The sequence below is a fragment of the Acanthaster planci genome, linkage group LG05, assembly GCF_054643075.1.
Source record: "Acanthaster planci isolate LZ-2023a linkage group LG05, COTS_SCS, whole genome shotgun sequence".
Lineage (NCBI taxonomy): Eukaryota > Metazoa > Echinodermata > Asteroidea > Valvatida > Acanthasteridae > Acanthaster > Acanthaster planci.
Window position 1 is genome coordinate 6,353,718 of NC_141781.1, and position 17,703 is coordinate 6,371,420.

The window sequence follows — 17,703 nt, forward strand, 5'->3', positions numbered from 1 at the left end:
TCTGTCAACCCATCCTCCCCCTTTGCCTTAGCTGCTGTTCCCCCCCCCCATCGCTCAGTCAAAACATTGGCTTCTGAGCCCCACATCAAAACCTTTTGAGCTGTATTTCCGGCAGTCACCACAACTACAAATAGATATACACAAGACTGGTTTAAACTGGTTTTATGGCAATCTTTACCGAGATACACTGTTGCGTGTAAGGTTTTTTTCAACTCAAACTTCCATTATGAAATAGTAGGAACATCAAATCCAACATTGCACAAAATTTAACAGGATAAAGTCAAATTTAACACAGCTGTGGTAATGTGAACATTACACCCTTGAGCCATATTTGTAAGAATGTAGTGCCGGAGCCACAAATCTCTGTGCAATTGAAATCAGACATATGCTTACAACATTGGGTAGGTTGTTATACATTATACCATATAACCATCACCATAAATACAAATTAATCAGGATTGGTTCAGAGGTGTCATCATAAACACATTTTTCTGCTAGTTCATGTAGTGATAAATGCAGTGTCCATTTACAGTTCATTTTGACTTTGGTCTGAGTTTGGGCAGGTAGTACGATTATGGCCAGCATACTGACCACATTTTCCACACTTTTTAGGCTTCTGTGGAAGTTCAATGCCCTTATGTGCTCCATACAGACGAGACGTCTGTTGCTTCTGCGCATAATCTGAGTTAGTGATTCTACCCCTTTGCGGTGGTTGGTACCTTTGTAATACTCTGTTGTTGTCAAGTCATTTAATTTTTCTAAACCCTGTGCATTGAAAAGGTGAATGGAGCCCAGTCTCTCTATGAGGTCAGCTGTATGAACTACGAACGGATGCTTATGGGGTTGCTATCTTTGCAGTGCAAACAGAAACTAGATTCTCATACCACTCCACCAAGTCACTTCCCAACTTTTCTAACTGGGCAGATCTGTCAGGTGACATGGCATTCACCTTGTTGAAGGATCGTACATTGTCATAAAGTACCCTGAACTTGCGCTTTGCATTCACTACTGCAGATCCATAAGCTTGACATTCAACAAGCTTCTTGATGTCATCCAAGTATTTCTCCACTTTCTGTTTTTCAGGCCCTCTTAGATCCAGACAAGTGACCATTTTTGTATCCTTGTCAAATTAAGAAGGGAGCCACGTACACCTGCTCTTTCCAGTGTACCTTCCATTTTGGCACATCTTTTCATTTTATCTGGATCATAGGAACTGCAAACTGTTTCCATTTCTTGCATGTCAAGGTCATTGGTCGTTTGCATAATTTTCTTCAGCAGCCTGTCAGTGATTCTGAGGTACATGTGTAAAGTATCATAGGCTACATGCTCACTTGGTATGGACTTGAAAATGGGATCCCTTTTGCAAGAGTAACCTTTTTTGTCAATTGTCTGTGGTTGAGATCTTGGAGTAGCAACGTGTAAATGTGAACTAGGCCTATCAAGCAAGCAATAAATACAAGGGTGCCTTGAGTTAGATGCTCCCATGCCACAAATGGTCAAAAGAAACTTGTAATCCCCTGACAAATAGTACCGAATGAAGTACTCCACATCATCAATTACTACACTTGTGAAACATGCTATCTTGCACTATGTCCACTAAGTGTTCTTTCAACTGACTGTATTTTTCCTCATCACAAAGGATTGCTATGGGGTGATGCGCACTTGCAGAAGTTCCATTAACTTCGTCGTTTAATATTGTGCAAGTGATATTCACATAATGCCAGTGACCTACTACTGTGCCATCCCCTGTGATCTATACATCTACATTTTGTTTTCCTTTCCCAAGCACTCCCTTACTTACAAGATGCTCTATTTCTTTCTTCAGCAGCACTTTTATATCTCTTTGAACTCTTGGCTTCGATGAGCTGTTTTTGACAAAGGGATATCAATCTCACTTTGAGGCATTTGGCTTTTAACCTGTGTAAGGTTTGGAAGATTGCTTATGCAAGTGAGTTCCATGTCCCATCAGATATGCCATGAGCATCTTTCACTGAAATAGTAAGATAGACTCTTTGTAACAATTCCTCTCCATTGCACTTGAAATATTACACTTCCTCTGTATCAGAGATGTATTTTGAACTTGCCCCCTTCTTGCGTCTCTCACAGTTATATATGCCTCACTTGAATCCCCCATGACTCAAGAAAATGCAATCTGGCTTGGCACTCCTCTTTAACATTTTTGTGGAGTCTCATTGCATGTTGTTTGGAATAATGATCTTTGTTTTTCCATGCTGATTGTCTGCCTGTTTATTTCTCAACAGCATGGAGAGACGCTTGGCACAGGTTCTATATTTGTCCCAAAGCAATTTAAGTTCTTTGTTCCTTTTCGCTACTTTTTTCATTGTTTGTTTCAGGCTAGCCATTCGTCCACTTTCCCTTTTTCAATGCTGATATTGTCGAGTAGACCTTTTTTGGGACATTCTAAATGTAATATCTTCATTTTCCAGAATTGTGCTTTATCAAGCCAATCAGAAAACAGTGACCCCTCTTTGCCTTCCCGTTTTGACTTTTTAACCTGAGATACAAATCCATTTGGTTTGTACAAGTATGCCTTCATGACACTTTCTAAACGGGGAGTGAAGATGATGTCAATTGAGTGATGTTGGCATATGGCATGAAACGAGACTGATGTGGCCTCACTCACAGATTTTCCCAAATTTTATTTCAGAACATCGGTAACAAAAGCTAAGTCCACATCCAAAAAGAAGTAAGCCATCGTGTGCCTTTATGTAAAAGTCAAATGCTTGTTTAGGCCTATATAACACTTAAACTCATAGTACACAGAGACATGAAAATCTCCACATGCAGGTACCAAGTTGACAAAAATTAAGACTGCTGAAGGTTTATATGGATGAGTTACTCTGTTGTCCTATAAAGACCTGCTAGTGTCTTTGTTGCCATTCTTGGCATGTACCATATGATCTGATGAACCTAAAAATTAACACGTCTCCTCTTTCTAGATGTTGTTCTTCAAGGATGGCATTATTCTCTACATACTCTATTAAAGGCCTTGCCTTTACCAGCTTTAAGCACATGCCAGTGTCTTTTACATAGGCAAAATCTCCATCCCTATTTACGATGCCTGACTTCCAGTTGGGCCCCAAAACTGAATCCAGTTCGTCCACTGACAGTCTGTCCTTGGTGCATGTGGCAAACACCTCGTCAAAAACCTCAGGATCAACAGAAATGCGTATCACACACTCTGGACTTTTGCTGATACCAAACATCAGTTTTCCTTTTATAGCAAGTCTGAATGCTGCCTTCAAATGATCTGCTGAACCAACTTCAGTCGGTAAATTCTTCTTGGTGATGATGGCTGTCTGAAATTGAAGACCACAAAAAAATTTGCACATGTCACTCTGCATAATCCTATTGCAATCAAGCCACAGAAACCTGACTTTTTCTGCAAACACTTTATATATTCCATTTCTTAACTCAAGCTCTCAAGAAAAATGTACTTTGCAAGAGTTCTGTCGTATACATGCATTTTATATTTTCTGCACAATGCACGTGATAATAAATTTAATAGTAAAGTTTTAGACAAATCATACTCTATCTTGTTTTAACCTAGTATAGCTTGGTTTAATTTGAGCTGTAAATCTCACTTTTTGTATCCACTGGTCCCATTTGCGGCCCAACCAATGTAATGAACTAGTGCTCGGGAGAAATCTTCTTCCACAGTCTGAAGCAAACAAAAATGAAATTCAAAAGTAAAAGTAATATTGAAATATATAGGCCTATTTATAGGTTTTCAACCAGTGTTCTTGCGAATTACATTCACACTATAAAATAACTGATTATCCATCATGGCATTTCTTTTCCAACCTCATGCCGTCAGAAGTAGCTCTTCAATATGGATTAACCAGGAAAGGCCTTTTTGGTACTCAAAAACTCCCACAGTTGGCCCTTTTATCAGGCCTAGGGAATGTGACAAAATGGTACAAATTAATTTACATTGTAACAGGCATCTACGGCCATGCAGCTATGCTGTAGGCATGGCCCGGTTTGGGCCCACAGACGATCCCATCAAAGCCCACTAATCTTTAAATATCTGGTCGGAATGCAGGTATCAATGTCCCAACTAATCGAGGAAGACCTCCATCGAACACCTTCTGACATTTTTCTTTACAGAAGAAAGTCCCACTTTTCGCCATTATTTAAGAAAGAAGGTTAAAAAATGTGCAATGCAAATAAACCCCGTTGTAAAAACAATATGGTATCATCCAACTACGTGCACGTGCAGTGGTCGATTATGCTGTGCCAAAATTGTCCAGATAAAATTAAATTAGCCGGGAAAATTACAAAAGAATTAGGGGGAACAGGCCCAACTGAATCATACCTCAACATCAAAAGCAGCATTAGGATTCCATTGAAGAGGTGTTTCAATTTATGGAAATTCTGACAAAGATTTGTAAAAGCCTGCAGCTTTCTCTACACTCTTTCTCTTCGGCCGAGATCTGGGCCCAGGCTTTGCCTGCATGTTAATCATATCGTGTACATGTACAATGTACATGCATCGCGGCCGCCAGGCAGGCCAGGCCGGCCACACTGCCCGCCAGTAGTACAGCCGCAGCTGCAGCGTGTCATGTGGATGAACTGCCATGCATAAGCTGTGCCTAGCTTAAGCTCTAGCTCACATCGATCACGCGTCGAGCTAGGCGCAGCGTCGATGCAGATGCGTCGACGATTGATAAACATTTCCATAATTTGTGGGTCAAATTATTAGGTCAGCACGTGGTTGTTTAATGGTTATTCATAATTTCTGAAACCGCAGCACACTGCCATTGGTTATATGTAAAAGAGATGATGATATCATACCTCATTAAAGTTTGTCATAGAGCGCTCGCTTGCATATTGTAATGAATAAAAACAGTTTTGAACTCAGTTGTAAGTTGCTTAAACCTATTTAATTAAGCACATAATGTCTTGACAGGATTATATGCATGGAACATCATTTCAAGGAAAAGCATATTTTTGATTTCATTGATCGCTTCAAAGTTCTTTTGACATTGGTCACCAAAGCCCAACTTACTAATGAATAATTTACATTTTCAAATACCTTGTGATAATGTGGAGTTCTCCTGTAATTTGTTTTGGTGCTAAAATACATTGAGCCACCACAAACTTATAAGTGCATTTTTTTCTCAATTAACTACTCAAAATGAGATGATGCATTTTTGTTAACCTCGAGTTCAGCATACAATAGAGTATTAATCTTAACCTATGCTCATTTTTAGATTTCTCATCTTTTTTTTTTACAGAGCATTTATGTACATCTCTCATACTTTAAGGTTATGCATTTAAGTATTTTTACCTTTTTTAATTAATTGCAATTGCTTTTGTCAAAGATGTTTTATTACTTTTTTGAGCAAATGCTTTTACTGTGTACAAAGTTTAGACTTTAGTTTTACAGAGTCCCAGAAGAAATGTTTCTTATCACCTTACTATTTCGTGTTTCCAGATGGAAACTTTTATTTTTGGAAGGAGCTCTTCATTTCCCGTGTTTCTTCACATCACACTTTGGCCACTTTTGAAATTCAAAATCAAGGAAGTTAAAATTTACCACATTTGGAAAGACCCATATCAGTGATTTTGTTTCATCATGTTGTGCTATGTGCATGAGTTTTTGGAAGACTTACATGTAGTGAATTTTTTGTTCTTTTTTTACGTGCCACTGGTAGTGACAGTAATACTGTAATGTGTGGAGAAAACTGACCATATTCGATTGTACATGTTTTAACTTTTCTGAATATTGGCATGGGAGAGTATTGTGTTGGCTTGGGTTTTTTTGGTCTTTAGGATTTATCAAAGTTTTATTTTCTTAAAATGTTTTTGGCGTGGATGGTGAATTTAGATTATTTTGTTTTGGAATATACATGTGCATTACAGTTGAAGGTAATTAGTAAATTAAAGATTTATATTGTGTGAAGAAATAATGTAAGTGGAATGTCAGTTGGGCATAGACTGCATTACCTGGGGGGCATTAATGAAGAAGGCAAAAAGTGGAAGGGAATGATTACCGGGGGGGGGGTTATGGCTTATTCCAAGGTGTCAACGAGTGGAGGGATATGTTCATGTACGTAATAAAACGATGCCATATGGGGGCATTGTTCCTAAAGCCAAAAAACGGGGTAGGGGGAATTACACCGCCCAACACCCACTGAGGTCAGCTGTGGGTGGATGGGGGTGGGGTTGGACATGATGAATTCAAGTGGGGGAGGTGCTAGGGCTGGACATCAAATTAAACTAGAGGGCACTTTAAATGACCATATGTATGTGTGTGTTTGGAGTGGTGATTTCAGTCTTTGGGGGGAGCTGGGGGATTTGGATACCACATTTCACCACAGGTGCTTTTCCCAAATAGGGGTTGAAATGCCTGGGGGGGACAGATGATGAATTCAAATGATGTTCCATGCTAGGGTTTGAAATCACTTTGAAGTAGAGGGCACTGTTACCTGGTCATTTAATGGGGATCAATGCTGGAAATTACACTAGAGGGCGCTTTTGATAAACCCAAATACATGGGGGGTGGTGGTATATGCCATCCCAGGTATATGGGGGGGGGAGACTTCACACTAGAGGGCGCTGTAGGTCCTACAAGATGAACGTTGGGGGGGAGCTGTCTGGACATCACGTACACAGACACTGAGGATCGATGAACCTGCATTCGAGGGACCATGTGTGCATATTTGCCCTGTTAAATGGGATTAAAGTGAGTAAAAAGTGAAGGCCATTTTTTTTACAGGGGGTTTACTCTTAGGTATATTTGAGGCCTGTAGGATCCAATGGTGACAATTGTATATCAGCAGAAAAACCATCAGAATTCTGTTTTATCTTGTAAATGACTGTCAATATAGTTTCTTTGAAATGTGACCATGCCATCATGAAACAAACAAAAATGGGTTGAGTGTTAACAATTTCTAAGTTGATAAACTCTGCTGGTAAAATGTCACACGTTTTGCTTTGAAGACTGATACTTCCAGGAAATCTGTAATAAACCTAAAATACAAATATGTCACATAATGTGTAAGATGATGTCCATTTTGACCATCTATATATCCTTGGAATGCCTGCCAACCATTCACCTGGTATGTGTAAACTGATCAGAGTTAAACACTAGCCCCACCAGTGGCTGCCAACACCAATGTTTATAATCGGTCTAGTCGTATGCCTAAAATACTTAATAGATTTAGTACATAGAAAGAGTATTCTATGGAAGAATCAGTCGTGATAAGTTCTATTCCCATGAGGTCTGGCCACTCTTGATGGAAGAAGAGTGTTCCGTTGTTTGACAAATTTGCCATAGTGCTCGGTGATAACGTGAGAAGGAAAACTGGGCTAAATGAAATGTTCCACTTGCACTGGACCTGTTCTGACTAGTTTAATTTTACTCCATCACTAGAGTAAAAAGAGACAGTGTATTTATAAAATTTGTTGAACATCTAGTGACCATCCCATCACTATCTTAAGGCATGGGGGTAGGTTTACAGTACCTGCACATTACAAGAGCACTTACTAATTTTGCTGTGATGGGAAAGGGGTAGCTGCTCACCAGTCTCTGGGCTCTCTCTTAACAACAGGCCTGATGAGGCAGCAAAGTGTTATTGTATACTAGATCATGTAGTGACAATCAGTGTTTTCCCTTCTCTGTTCATCTAATCTTTGTAAAAACACTGAGTCAGGTGTGTCACATACTTTTGACCAACTTCCTTATCCTTGACATTTATACGGTCTTATCTTTATTTTTCTAGTTGGCTATTTTAGCATTACTCCACAACAAAGTTACCTTTTCACCACAAGTGCCATTTTAAAGAAACTTTCCCAAATCCAAATTGGACTCTTTTAATTATAGTTATTCGAATTAAACTCCATTTTTCCTCAGTAATCAAGTTTTTACCTTCTTTTATTAGTTTGTATGGTACTTAAAAAAAAAACAATTCTTCATGCCTAAAGGTATGATCATTACGAAAAAACAGTTGCGTTCTTCATGCACCTCTTACAGTTAGTATGACATTTAAGTTTTTTTGCTTTTTCTTTTATTCATTTTTATAAAATTACGACCTGCAAGATTATAAGATAATGAAGTAATGATGTGTACAGGTGTACATTTTGAATGTGTCGATTTGCCAAAAGATTTCTTGTTAAAATTGTTGAATAAATTAATTTCATTTTATTGAAGAGCAATTACTAAATGCACTTAAGGTCTCTTTTCCTTACTGCTGTGGCTTCAGATCACAGTTATGATTTGGTGGCAAGGTTTTGTGCTATTACTGGTACATGACTTAACGCTCAGACACAATTGAATACAAATACAAAAGAACTTGCATTTTGGACTTGCTGCAGATTAAACGTGTTTATTCTCACCTCAAAAGCTTGAAAAGGTGAAACAGATAGAAGGAATATGAAGTTTTAAATTGGAATCATCCTGCTCCACATACCATTAATTCTAATGTGTTTATCAATTTGAGTTTATACATGTAGAAATATATTTGAGAATGCCACGTTATTGCAGTTTTAAGTATTATTTTCTTCCACAAATCATTGGCGGGAATAATCCATGTTAGATACAAAGCAGTGATTGTACACCGTCGCTGCTGGAGAAAAAATAACAAAATAAGTTTCACAGAAAGAGTGGACTACAAGTAATGAACATTATACCATGTATATAAAAAAAAGAAGGTAATCCAACTTCAGGGGGCTAATATTTGGGGGCTCACTTTGTTTTGAGCCTTGAAGTCACCGACATAAATGAAAACAACATTGTAGTCATGACACATGTGCTGACCAGGCCCGAGCTCCACATCAGCTCTGACTGCCTCGTGACCCAGGAAGAGTTGCTGGCCGCATTTGAGGGACATTGTTCTGCCAGATATAGACACAAAGGAGGTCCAACTTCTCATCGGACAAGACAATCTGTCAGTCATGACATCTAAGGAAGTCAAGTAGGTCGTCTGGGAGCACCCTATGCTACGAAGACCATTTTCGGCTGGACGCTGAATGGTCAGATAGAGTCTGGGCCCCAGAAGCGTTTATCTTCACACTTCATTGACACTGATGCCAGTCTTCAGCATCAAGTGGAGAATTTCTGGAAGCTGGACAATGCAGGAGGCAGCAAACCCGCTATGTCTGTCAGTGATGGGAAGGTCATTGCTATGTGGGAGCAGTCTGTCTGTCGGAATGGCGGACACTACAGCATGGACATTCCCTTCAAGACTAAGCCAGCCTATCTGCCTGACAACAAGGCAGTTGCAGAACACAGGCTGCGCCTTCTTGGCAGGAGACTACAGAGAGACACTGACATGAAAGAGAAGTACATTGCAGACATATCAGACATGTTAGCCAAGGGCTATGCTGAAGAAGTACCTCGACAACAACTTGACAGATCTGACGGAGCAGTCTGGTATCTGCCACATCACCCTGTGATCCATCCACAAAAACCAGGGAAGCTGAGGATTGGATTTGATTGTGCTACAAAAGTATCATTGGCAGCTGTTGTTTCAGTCAAGCTGGATGAGATGATGTGCCAACACTTGACCTTGCCTCTACAAGAATCGGTGTATTGGAGTGATAGCATGATTGTCCTTCACTATATGGAATGAAGATACGCTGTTCCAGACATTTGTGGCAAATCGTGTTGCTATGATACTGGAGCATTCCACCCGTTCGCAGTGGAGGTATGTAGAATCTGGAGCCAACAACCCAGGAGATGACGTCTCTCGAGGCCGAACAGCAGAAGAGCTCATTCAGAGTGGTTGGTGGATCCGTGGTCCCCATTTTTTGTGGAGCGAGGAAGCTGCCTGCCTCCACAACCCGATTTTGACAGCAAGACACTACCAAGTAAGGCAGAAGTGAAGAAGGAAACTCAGGTCTACAGCAGTGAAACCAGTAAGAGTTGAAGCTGACGTACTGGGCACCCTCCTGAAGAGATTTACGTGGTGTCGCCTCAAAAAGGCAGTTTCCTGGATTCTCATAGTAAAGGGTATTCTCTTGGGCAGAATTTGGAAGCAAGACATCTCTAAAATGACAGGACCTCTTACTGTCTGTGAGATCCAGGCAGCTGGAAAAGGCATCATAGGATGCCTCCAGAGAATTAGCTTCAGTGATACCCTTTTGAAGACAAGTTGCCTCTGCAAGCTGTCACCCTTGTTATCCAGTGATGGCATTGTTCGTGTTGGAGGTCGACTTGCCAGTGCCCCTCTGGACGACACCAAACACCCGTGGATACTCACAGCACACCACCCAGTTTTACCGCTCATGATCAGACATTCTCATGTGACATCAGGACACTCTGGAGCAGAGCGCACACTCGCAGAAATCCGTCAACGGTGTTGGATTGTCAAATGCCGTGCAGCTGTCAAATCTTTTGTCCATATTGCATTCCATGCCAACGATGGAAGGCGCCCACAGTGACGGAGCGCATGGCTGACCTGCCACAGGACCTTGCTACCCCTGGACTTCCACCTTTCAGCATGGTAGGTGTTGACCTTTTTGGGCCATTCATGGTCGACGCAGATCCATCCATCTCGAAGTCTGCCACACACTGGAGACTCATTCATAAATGCTCTCCAGCGTTTTTTATCAGTCGTCGTGGCAAGCCAGTGGAAGCGAGATCTGTCAATGGCACCAATTTAGTGGAAGGAGAACATGAGCTGCGCCGTGCCATCGAGAGTTGGGATCAGGACAAGATTCATGAGCATCTCCTCTAGGAAGAGATCCAGTGGGTCTTCAATCCACCCGCCTCCTCTCACTTTGGTGGCGCGTGGGCACGCCAAATCAGGACTGTGCGTTCCGTTTTGAACAGCCTGCTTGTTCAACAGACATTCGATGATGGACTCCTGACGCTCATGTGCATTGTGGAAGGCATTGTCAGTGGTCGCCCTATAACCAAGCTCTCAAATGACCCTCATGACCCAGCACCACTGACACCAAACCACCTCCTACTTCTTCACTCAGACCCATAATTGCCACCTGGGGAGTTTACAAAGCAGGATCTCTACAAGCGACGGTGGCGACAAGTACAATATCTGGCCAACCTGTTCTGGTGACGGTGGCTAAGTGAATATCTGCCATCTCTGCAAGAGCGCCAGAAGTGGATAAGTCCGGAACGCAACATGCGCACTGGTGACTCTGTGTTAGTGAAGTATGAGAACACCCCCCGTTACCAGTGGCCACTTGGGCTTATTTTAGATACCTACCCAGGCAAAGATGGTAAAGCGCGAACAGTCCAAGTGAAGACGCAAGCTGGTGTGTACAATCGACCTACTGACAAGCTTTGTCTCCTTGAGTCGAGTTGCTACGGGCTCTTGGGGTTTCTTGAAGGACTTACCGTATCAAATATTGGTGCTTCATCAAAGAACCCACTTTCGGTTTCAAGTAAAGCTTGAGAAGCCGCCTCTGCCAAATGCACTAACGCGGGCACTCCACAGAAGAAAGTATGTAACTTCCCAAGGCTTTCCTGCTCTGTATGAAGTAGACAGATCTTCATTGATGTCAACCGTTTCTGGCAATACATTGCTGCTGAACTCTTCCATAACTTCATTGAATTTGATTTGCGTACCAGCTCTGTCAGACTTTGTGCAAGATATATTTAATAAATTCCTCTTGGATGCCTGAGACTTGGAACTTTTGGCTAGATCTTCAGTATCTCGTAAGATTTGTTAAGAAGTGCCAAGGACATCTTGTCCTGCTTTAGAAACTATGTCCCTCAGACCAAGCACATATATCTGTCCCTCGGTATCACTTACATGAAAGCCTTCAAACTTGCGGCCGAATTTTGATGTTTCATCACTTAGAAGGCCTAAGCCATCTTTTGTGGGGAGTTCTTCAGCTAACTGTGACTGTGCATGTGCCAGCCTCATATGTTCTACTCCTTTATTGTAGATTTGCTTCGGACATCACCCAACCAACATCTTAATACTCAAAATAACAAAAGGAACTCTTCCGGTTGGAACATTATGGTTAAGAAATTCAAATACACACTACTTAATTTCACTAGTAAATTCATACCTTCTTTTATAGTCACGCTGAACCTTTTCTCGAAGCCAGTCATTCTCAGCTATAAAATCTGCTATTTTTTATCCTTTTCATTTAGTTGCTCTTGCAGCTGATCACATCTCAGTTCAGCATCATTACTTCTCTTCCTTTCTTCTGTTTTCTCAAGGATGACCTTAATAACGAATCTGTGAAGTTTTCCTTTTGAGTGAGGCATTTTTTGGTGATGTCTTGCCAGTAACACTTTAATTTGTCTTTATTGCATTTTGATTGACTGTTGTCCATGCGCAGTCTACTTGGCAATGGTGATTGAAAAATGTCTTCAGTCACTATGCCTCAATGATTGCCTTGGTGGTATTGTAACTTGGTTGTCATTAAAATACTGTTCCACATTTTTCTGAACTGTTGAGCGCGATTTACTCTTCAGCAAGGATCTGTAACCTTTTATTCAAGTAAGATTTTCTTCATCTTAAAAACTGCCTCTGAGCGTACCTACTCTTGTTCACATTCCTCCTCTTCAAGCTCAGACAGGTATGACAATCCTGTCAAATCGGACTGAACGCAGTAAGCCTCATCAAATTCTTGATAACGGACACTCCTGCGACTGATGTGAATCCCCTCGTGTGAAGAACCGTGTGCAAAAGCTCTCAAGTGCATCTCGACTTATGACAAGTTGCTTTTCGATTGTTTTGCCAACTTACAAATGTAAAACCAGTCTTCTGACTGTTTTCACAACAGAACTTGATTGCACAACAATGTTCAGAAGATTATAAACCTCCTTCTCTTGCTCTTTGGGCACTTTAAATTTCATCAAGAGAATGAACGAAATATTTTTGGAGTAGTGTAATTGAAAACATCATTGAACGTGAAACCACATGCAAGTGCTTTTACCTGATGGACATCCATTGGCCTATTTGATTGTTTCATTAGGGCCTGAATATTTTTTATAGGATTTCTGAAAGTGAAGGAGAAGTAAGGGATTTATGAATATCTTTAGAAAAGAAACAGCGGCGGAAACAAAAATGTACTGCCTGTACCCTCTGATTCTTTATTCGCTTTATGCAAGAAAAAAAGAAAACCAATCGCAGCACTTACTTCAGAGCTAGGTGTCCACTACTTCATTGTGCGCCGGAGTCCTACCCTTGATTAACTATAGCGTACTATAGTGAGTAACACTCTTAGATGGTCTTCCAGGGAGTCATCTTGTTCAGGACCTAAATTAGGTATGGGCTGGTTCATATCAGGGTTCCTTCGTCTACGTCGTCCGGGATGGGGCTGGCACCTCTCTGGTGAGACTCCCTTAGCGTCCCCCCAGCCTGTTGTGCGACTGGTCGATACGGTGCTTCAGCTACGAACGATCTACATCCCCAGGCATGAAATGGCTTCAATCGGTTCACATGTTACACCTTGGGCTTGAGCCTTTCTGCACCACCACTACGTCGTTTTATATTGAGGTAACGAGGATCGGGCCTTCCCATTTCGGCTGTAATTTGGGGGAGGATCCGACCGTTTTGGTTCTATCTCTAACTATAACTGCATCTCTGGCGTCGTCTGACTCGAGGCAAGACCTTTCGTTATATAGTAGCGTTTCTGGTGACTAGCCAACCTCTGGAAATGCCGCCTGGCTGTCTCATGAACTGATTCCATCTTCTCTCCTAGATTATCCAAACTGGGCATGCGCCTTGGGAAACAAAAGGAAATCGCGATTTGCATGTACCAGGGGGTGATGATGTCAGTTTTACGTTGAAGAGACTCCACTAAACGACCTGGAGCATTCCACTAAGTCTGGTGTGAATGTGTATGATAGTCAAATGCCTTCTGGCTTTCAGGTAATAACATAGTTACAGCCGTGCTTACATGATGGAGAGTACATATACTTGGAATATTTATTGATTATGACAGAGTATTCTTTATATCCTTTTTCTTGATGCAAAAACACAAGGATTTTTCTATACATGTATATTGAAAGTGTAAAATTAGATGTATTTTCCTGTCTGTGATTACTCGTGCCAAATTTGTTTTGAAGCAGAAATTATCTGCAACTTTCGATTGAAAAATTGCATCAACAAATCTTTAAACAAATTCGATTCAATTCAATTAACATTTATTTCGATAGTGCATATATGGGGCATTCAAATTGTATGCGTGTTTACAATTAATCAAGGATAAAGAACAAATACAATCCACAATACAAATTCTTCAAAATCAGCTTTTGGTTTTTTAAATCATAAAAGAGGACTTTTAATTTGCACAGTAGGCCCTATATATATTTATTTTTAAAAGATCAATCTGTAAAAGTAATCACAAAAGCCTTTAAAACCCTCTAAAATTAGAAGTTCTTGGTGGTCCTGTGTTTATAACGCCCCTGAGGCTCGGGAGCGAGAGGACGTGTCGAGATCGAATCCTGATCTTCGAAAATATTGCTAATTCTTTTTTTTCTTCAAAAAATCAACTTTTGAATATTTTTTTAATTAATAATTGATAGAAATTTTAAATTGAATAATACATTTTTTAAGTGAATCTTTAAAATATTCAATATAACCTTTTTAACCCTCTGAAAATAAGAATTTCTTGGTGACTAACGCTCTTCACTCGGGAGCGAGAGTTTATGAAATCGAATCCCGACTTTCACAAATATTGAATAATTATTTGTTTTTTCAACAAAAAAAATATTTTTTAAACAAATGAACCTTTCAAATGTTTAAATTAAACTTTTTAACCCTGTAACAATGAGAAGTTCTTTGTGGTTATGTGCGTACCCGGCCTTAATTCAGTGCACTGGTACAAAATTCTTAGCGTAGCAAAAGAAATTGTGCCGTTGACAATGCGAAGTTTTTGTCTACTAAAGCTGCCTCCGAATCTCTTGTCTAGAGCTAGGTCTAGGTCCTCGGGAAATTTGTGGAGACGCGCAGACAATAGACCTAGCCGTAGCTCTGGAAGCCATTTCGGACACAGCCTGAGTGTTGATATTTTTATTATTGTATCCGAAAACAATGCCCGCGGTATTCGGAGATATAAAATGATGTGTCGGTAAATCATTGAGCCTGCATTATCAAATACCATGCGCAGTAAATTGATTGGGCAAAGTGGCAAATGGGTGAAGTAGCAGATGGGCAAAGTGGCAAATGGGCGAAGTGAATGTGGTCAGAGCTTGAACATGTGGTTTCCAACGCTGCTTCAAAATGGCTGGAACCAGCGAAACGGAAGTTCGACTTTCTCAGGCACTGAGGACCATTTTTCAACCGTAGTTTTTGGCCATTCTACTCTCATGAAAGTTCAAAGACCCAGGAGTTAATCCTGGCAACGATTTACACATTCTCACCATTTTGGGGGCCAAACAGTCTCCTTTTTCAAAAGATACTGTGGGGGAGGGGGACACTTTTAATGCTAATGAGCTAGTCAGAAATTCTCACTTGAATTAGTGGTCTGCACCCCTAATACAGCCTGAAAGTTGACCCCTGATGGTACGCTTCCAGATCCCTAAGCTTGGATAGAAAAAACAACGTGCAAAGAATTTAGAATTTGTAATATTTTTTCGTTCAGTTCTTAAAAAAAACTTGAAAAGGGGGAACTATCCAGAAATCCGAGCACGCCGGAAAAATGAGACGTTACACCGGAAACTCGCTGCTTGCGCATGTGGGGGGGATATATCTTTTACTTTTATGGTTGCATACGAATCTGTTGTCTAGAGCTAGGTCTAGGTCTTCCCTCCATTTGAAATGTGCGGAGATGCGTAGACAATAGACCTAGCCGTAGCTCTGGAAGCCCGTTTCGGACTCGGCCTTAGCCTAATCCACGCGTTTCGTAAACGCCCTCAGACCATGGAGGCTCCATGCTCAGACAAATTGGTAAATGGGCGAAGCATGGAAGTGACCGACACCACTGATCTCTAATGTACTGACCGACACCAACGTGACCCCCCATGTCGCACCTGGCTGTGGCACTGTATTTTCTGGTGCAACTGCAAGCTTTCATTATTTCTAGGCCTGCTAAAATTTAAAAATGGCTGAGCTCAGATTTGACGGTCGGGTTGCACTTATCACCGGTGCAGGTGGAGGTAAATTATTACTAAAGGCTAAGCCCCTGTTGAATTCGTTTTATAAATTATATTTTAGTTATTCGTTAGTTGGCTTGACCGGTACGGCGGCCGCTGTACTGTAGTACGACGGAGGGTGTTTTTTATTCCTCCATCATGATGTCCGTTGCTGTGTAGGCCTATACCATGTGTGTACTTATAACTCTTTGAATTTACCAGTTGCGGTATGGATAAGGTCACTTTCACCCTTCACTCTATGCTAGGCCTACTTCCAGAATTGCAGGGTTTTACAAACCGTAATCATGTACAGTGGGCAATGACAACTCTCTATCATGTCTATGGCAAAGAAGTTTGGGCTTTTTCGTTTGGGAATTAAGCCCTGGCCTAGGCATTAAGTATGAACTATGAGTATGATGAGCTTATGTAGGCCTATTCTTCCATACCATGATCACCGTCAAATATGGGAATCAAACCCAGCTAAGACACTGAGAGCATATCATGATCTCAAGACAGGCCAGCTAGCATGGCAGGTGTTAGATCGACCATAGACCCTGCCCGATTCAGGAGGTAATAGACTGATCTGAGTCCCGCCCACTGCGCTCGTGAGAACCCAGCATGTGCTCTTATCCAATATTACAATACCGGTACGTGTTGCAGCCAGCATATGTATCATACGCACATGCACGCATTTTGTACTTTAGTGCATGTATGCTGGACATGTGATTGGTTGGAAAACGATGGGGCAGAGCTTAATGAATGGATTGGTCCATCTAATAACCTTTGGGCATGTTAGGCGTACTCATGTACATACATGTATGCTTCAAAGAGGGCACTTTCTACTTGTAGCCAGCTAAATCGGCTAACCAATATTCTGATATTTTTTGCTGGTGCTGGCTGATGTAACATCTACCGGTATCCTACTAAAAATGGCTGAGCTCAGATTGACGGTGGGGGTTGCACAGTTTACTGGTATCAGTGGTGCAGGTAAATTAAGCCCCTATTTGTTTTCTGTAGTTTTAGTATTTTAGTTATTTGTCAGTTGGCTTGACCAGGAGGTGGTTGTGTACTTTGATACTTAGGAATTGCGGAATGGATCAGGTCAAATTCACCCTAGGTTTTACTCCATGTGCTAGGCCTGCATCCTAAACTGCAAGGTTTTACAAACTTTAATGACATGTTTAACTCTCTATTGCAAAATGTCAGAGCATATATAATACAAACTCTGCTTCAAAGCGCTTACTGGCTACAGTGGTCAGCCAACTTTATACTCTGCCATCAGGAGTATTTGCACAAGATTTTATATGACTTCATGTCCTTTCTTGATGAGGCTAGATGTGGGGAGGTTTATGCACCTTATGTCTCAATAAAATGGCGAAAGTCAAGCTCAATTGAAAAATACCCCACTCCCTGGATGATCCACCTCATACTCCGAAATGAAAAAGTTCTTTGCCCATCCATACCACTGAAGATCAATAGCGTGTACTTTCTCAATGACACTGTTGTCAGCAGCTACGGTAATTGCAACGAAGCTCCAGTCTTTTTCTGGTTGTTTTCCTGTCACCTTCAAATGAAAGCAACACAATGATTGGTCATTGGCACAGATGTGAGTGTGATTGTGCAATACATCTCTTCTACTATAACAAGTACCTACATAGTACGTACTAAGCCTACAGGAT

The 17,703-nt window shown here is 41.1% G+C and overlaps 1 protein-coding gene and 1 pseudogene across 4 annotated transcripts in view; one reads left to right on the forward strand and one right to left on the reverse strand.

Annotated features, from left to right (window-relative positions):
* Positions 1 to 17,703, forward strand: part of LOC110987677 (peroxisomal multifunctional enzyme type 2-like) — a 45,594-nt gene that overhangs the window by 9,156 nt on the left and 18,735 nt on the right. The window contains exon 1 of one of the 4 annotated variants that reach the window (XM_022250632.2): positions 15,796 to 16,048. The exons of 2 other annotated variants lie outside the window; for them this stretch is intronic. In XM_022250632.2, the coding sequence (XP_022106324.2) occupies positions 15,994 to 16,048 (55 nt within the window). In that variant the 5' untranslated portion in view covers positions 15,796 to 15,993. Of the gene's footprint in view, positions 1 to 15,795; positions 16,049 to 17,703 lie in introns of those variants that run through there. One more of the 4 variants, XM_022250651.2, reaches the window with a different exon arrangement.
* Positions 527 to 1,759, reverse strand: LOC147799040 (uncharacterized; annotated as a pseudogene).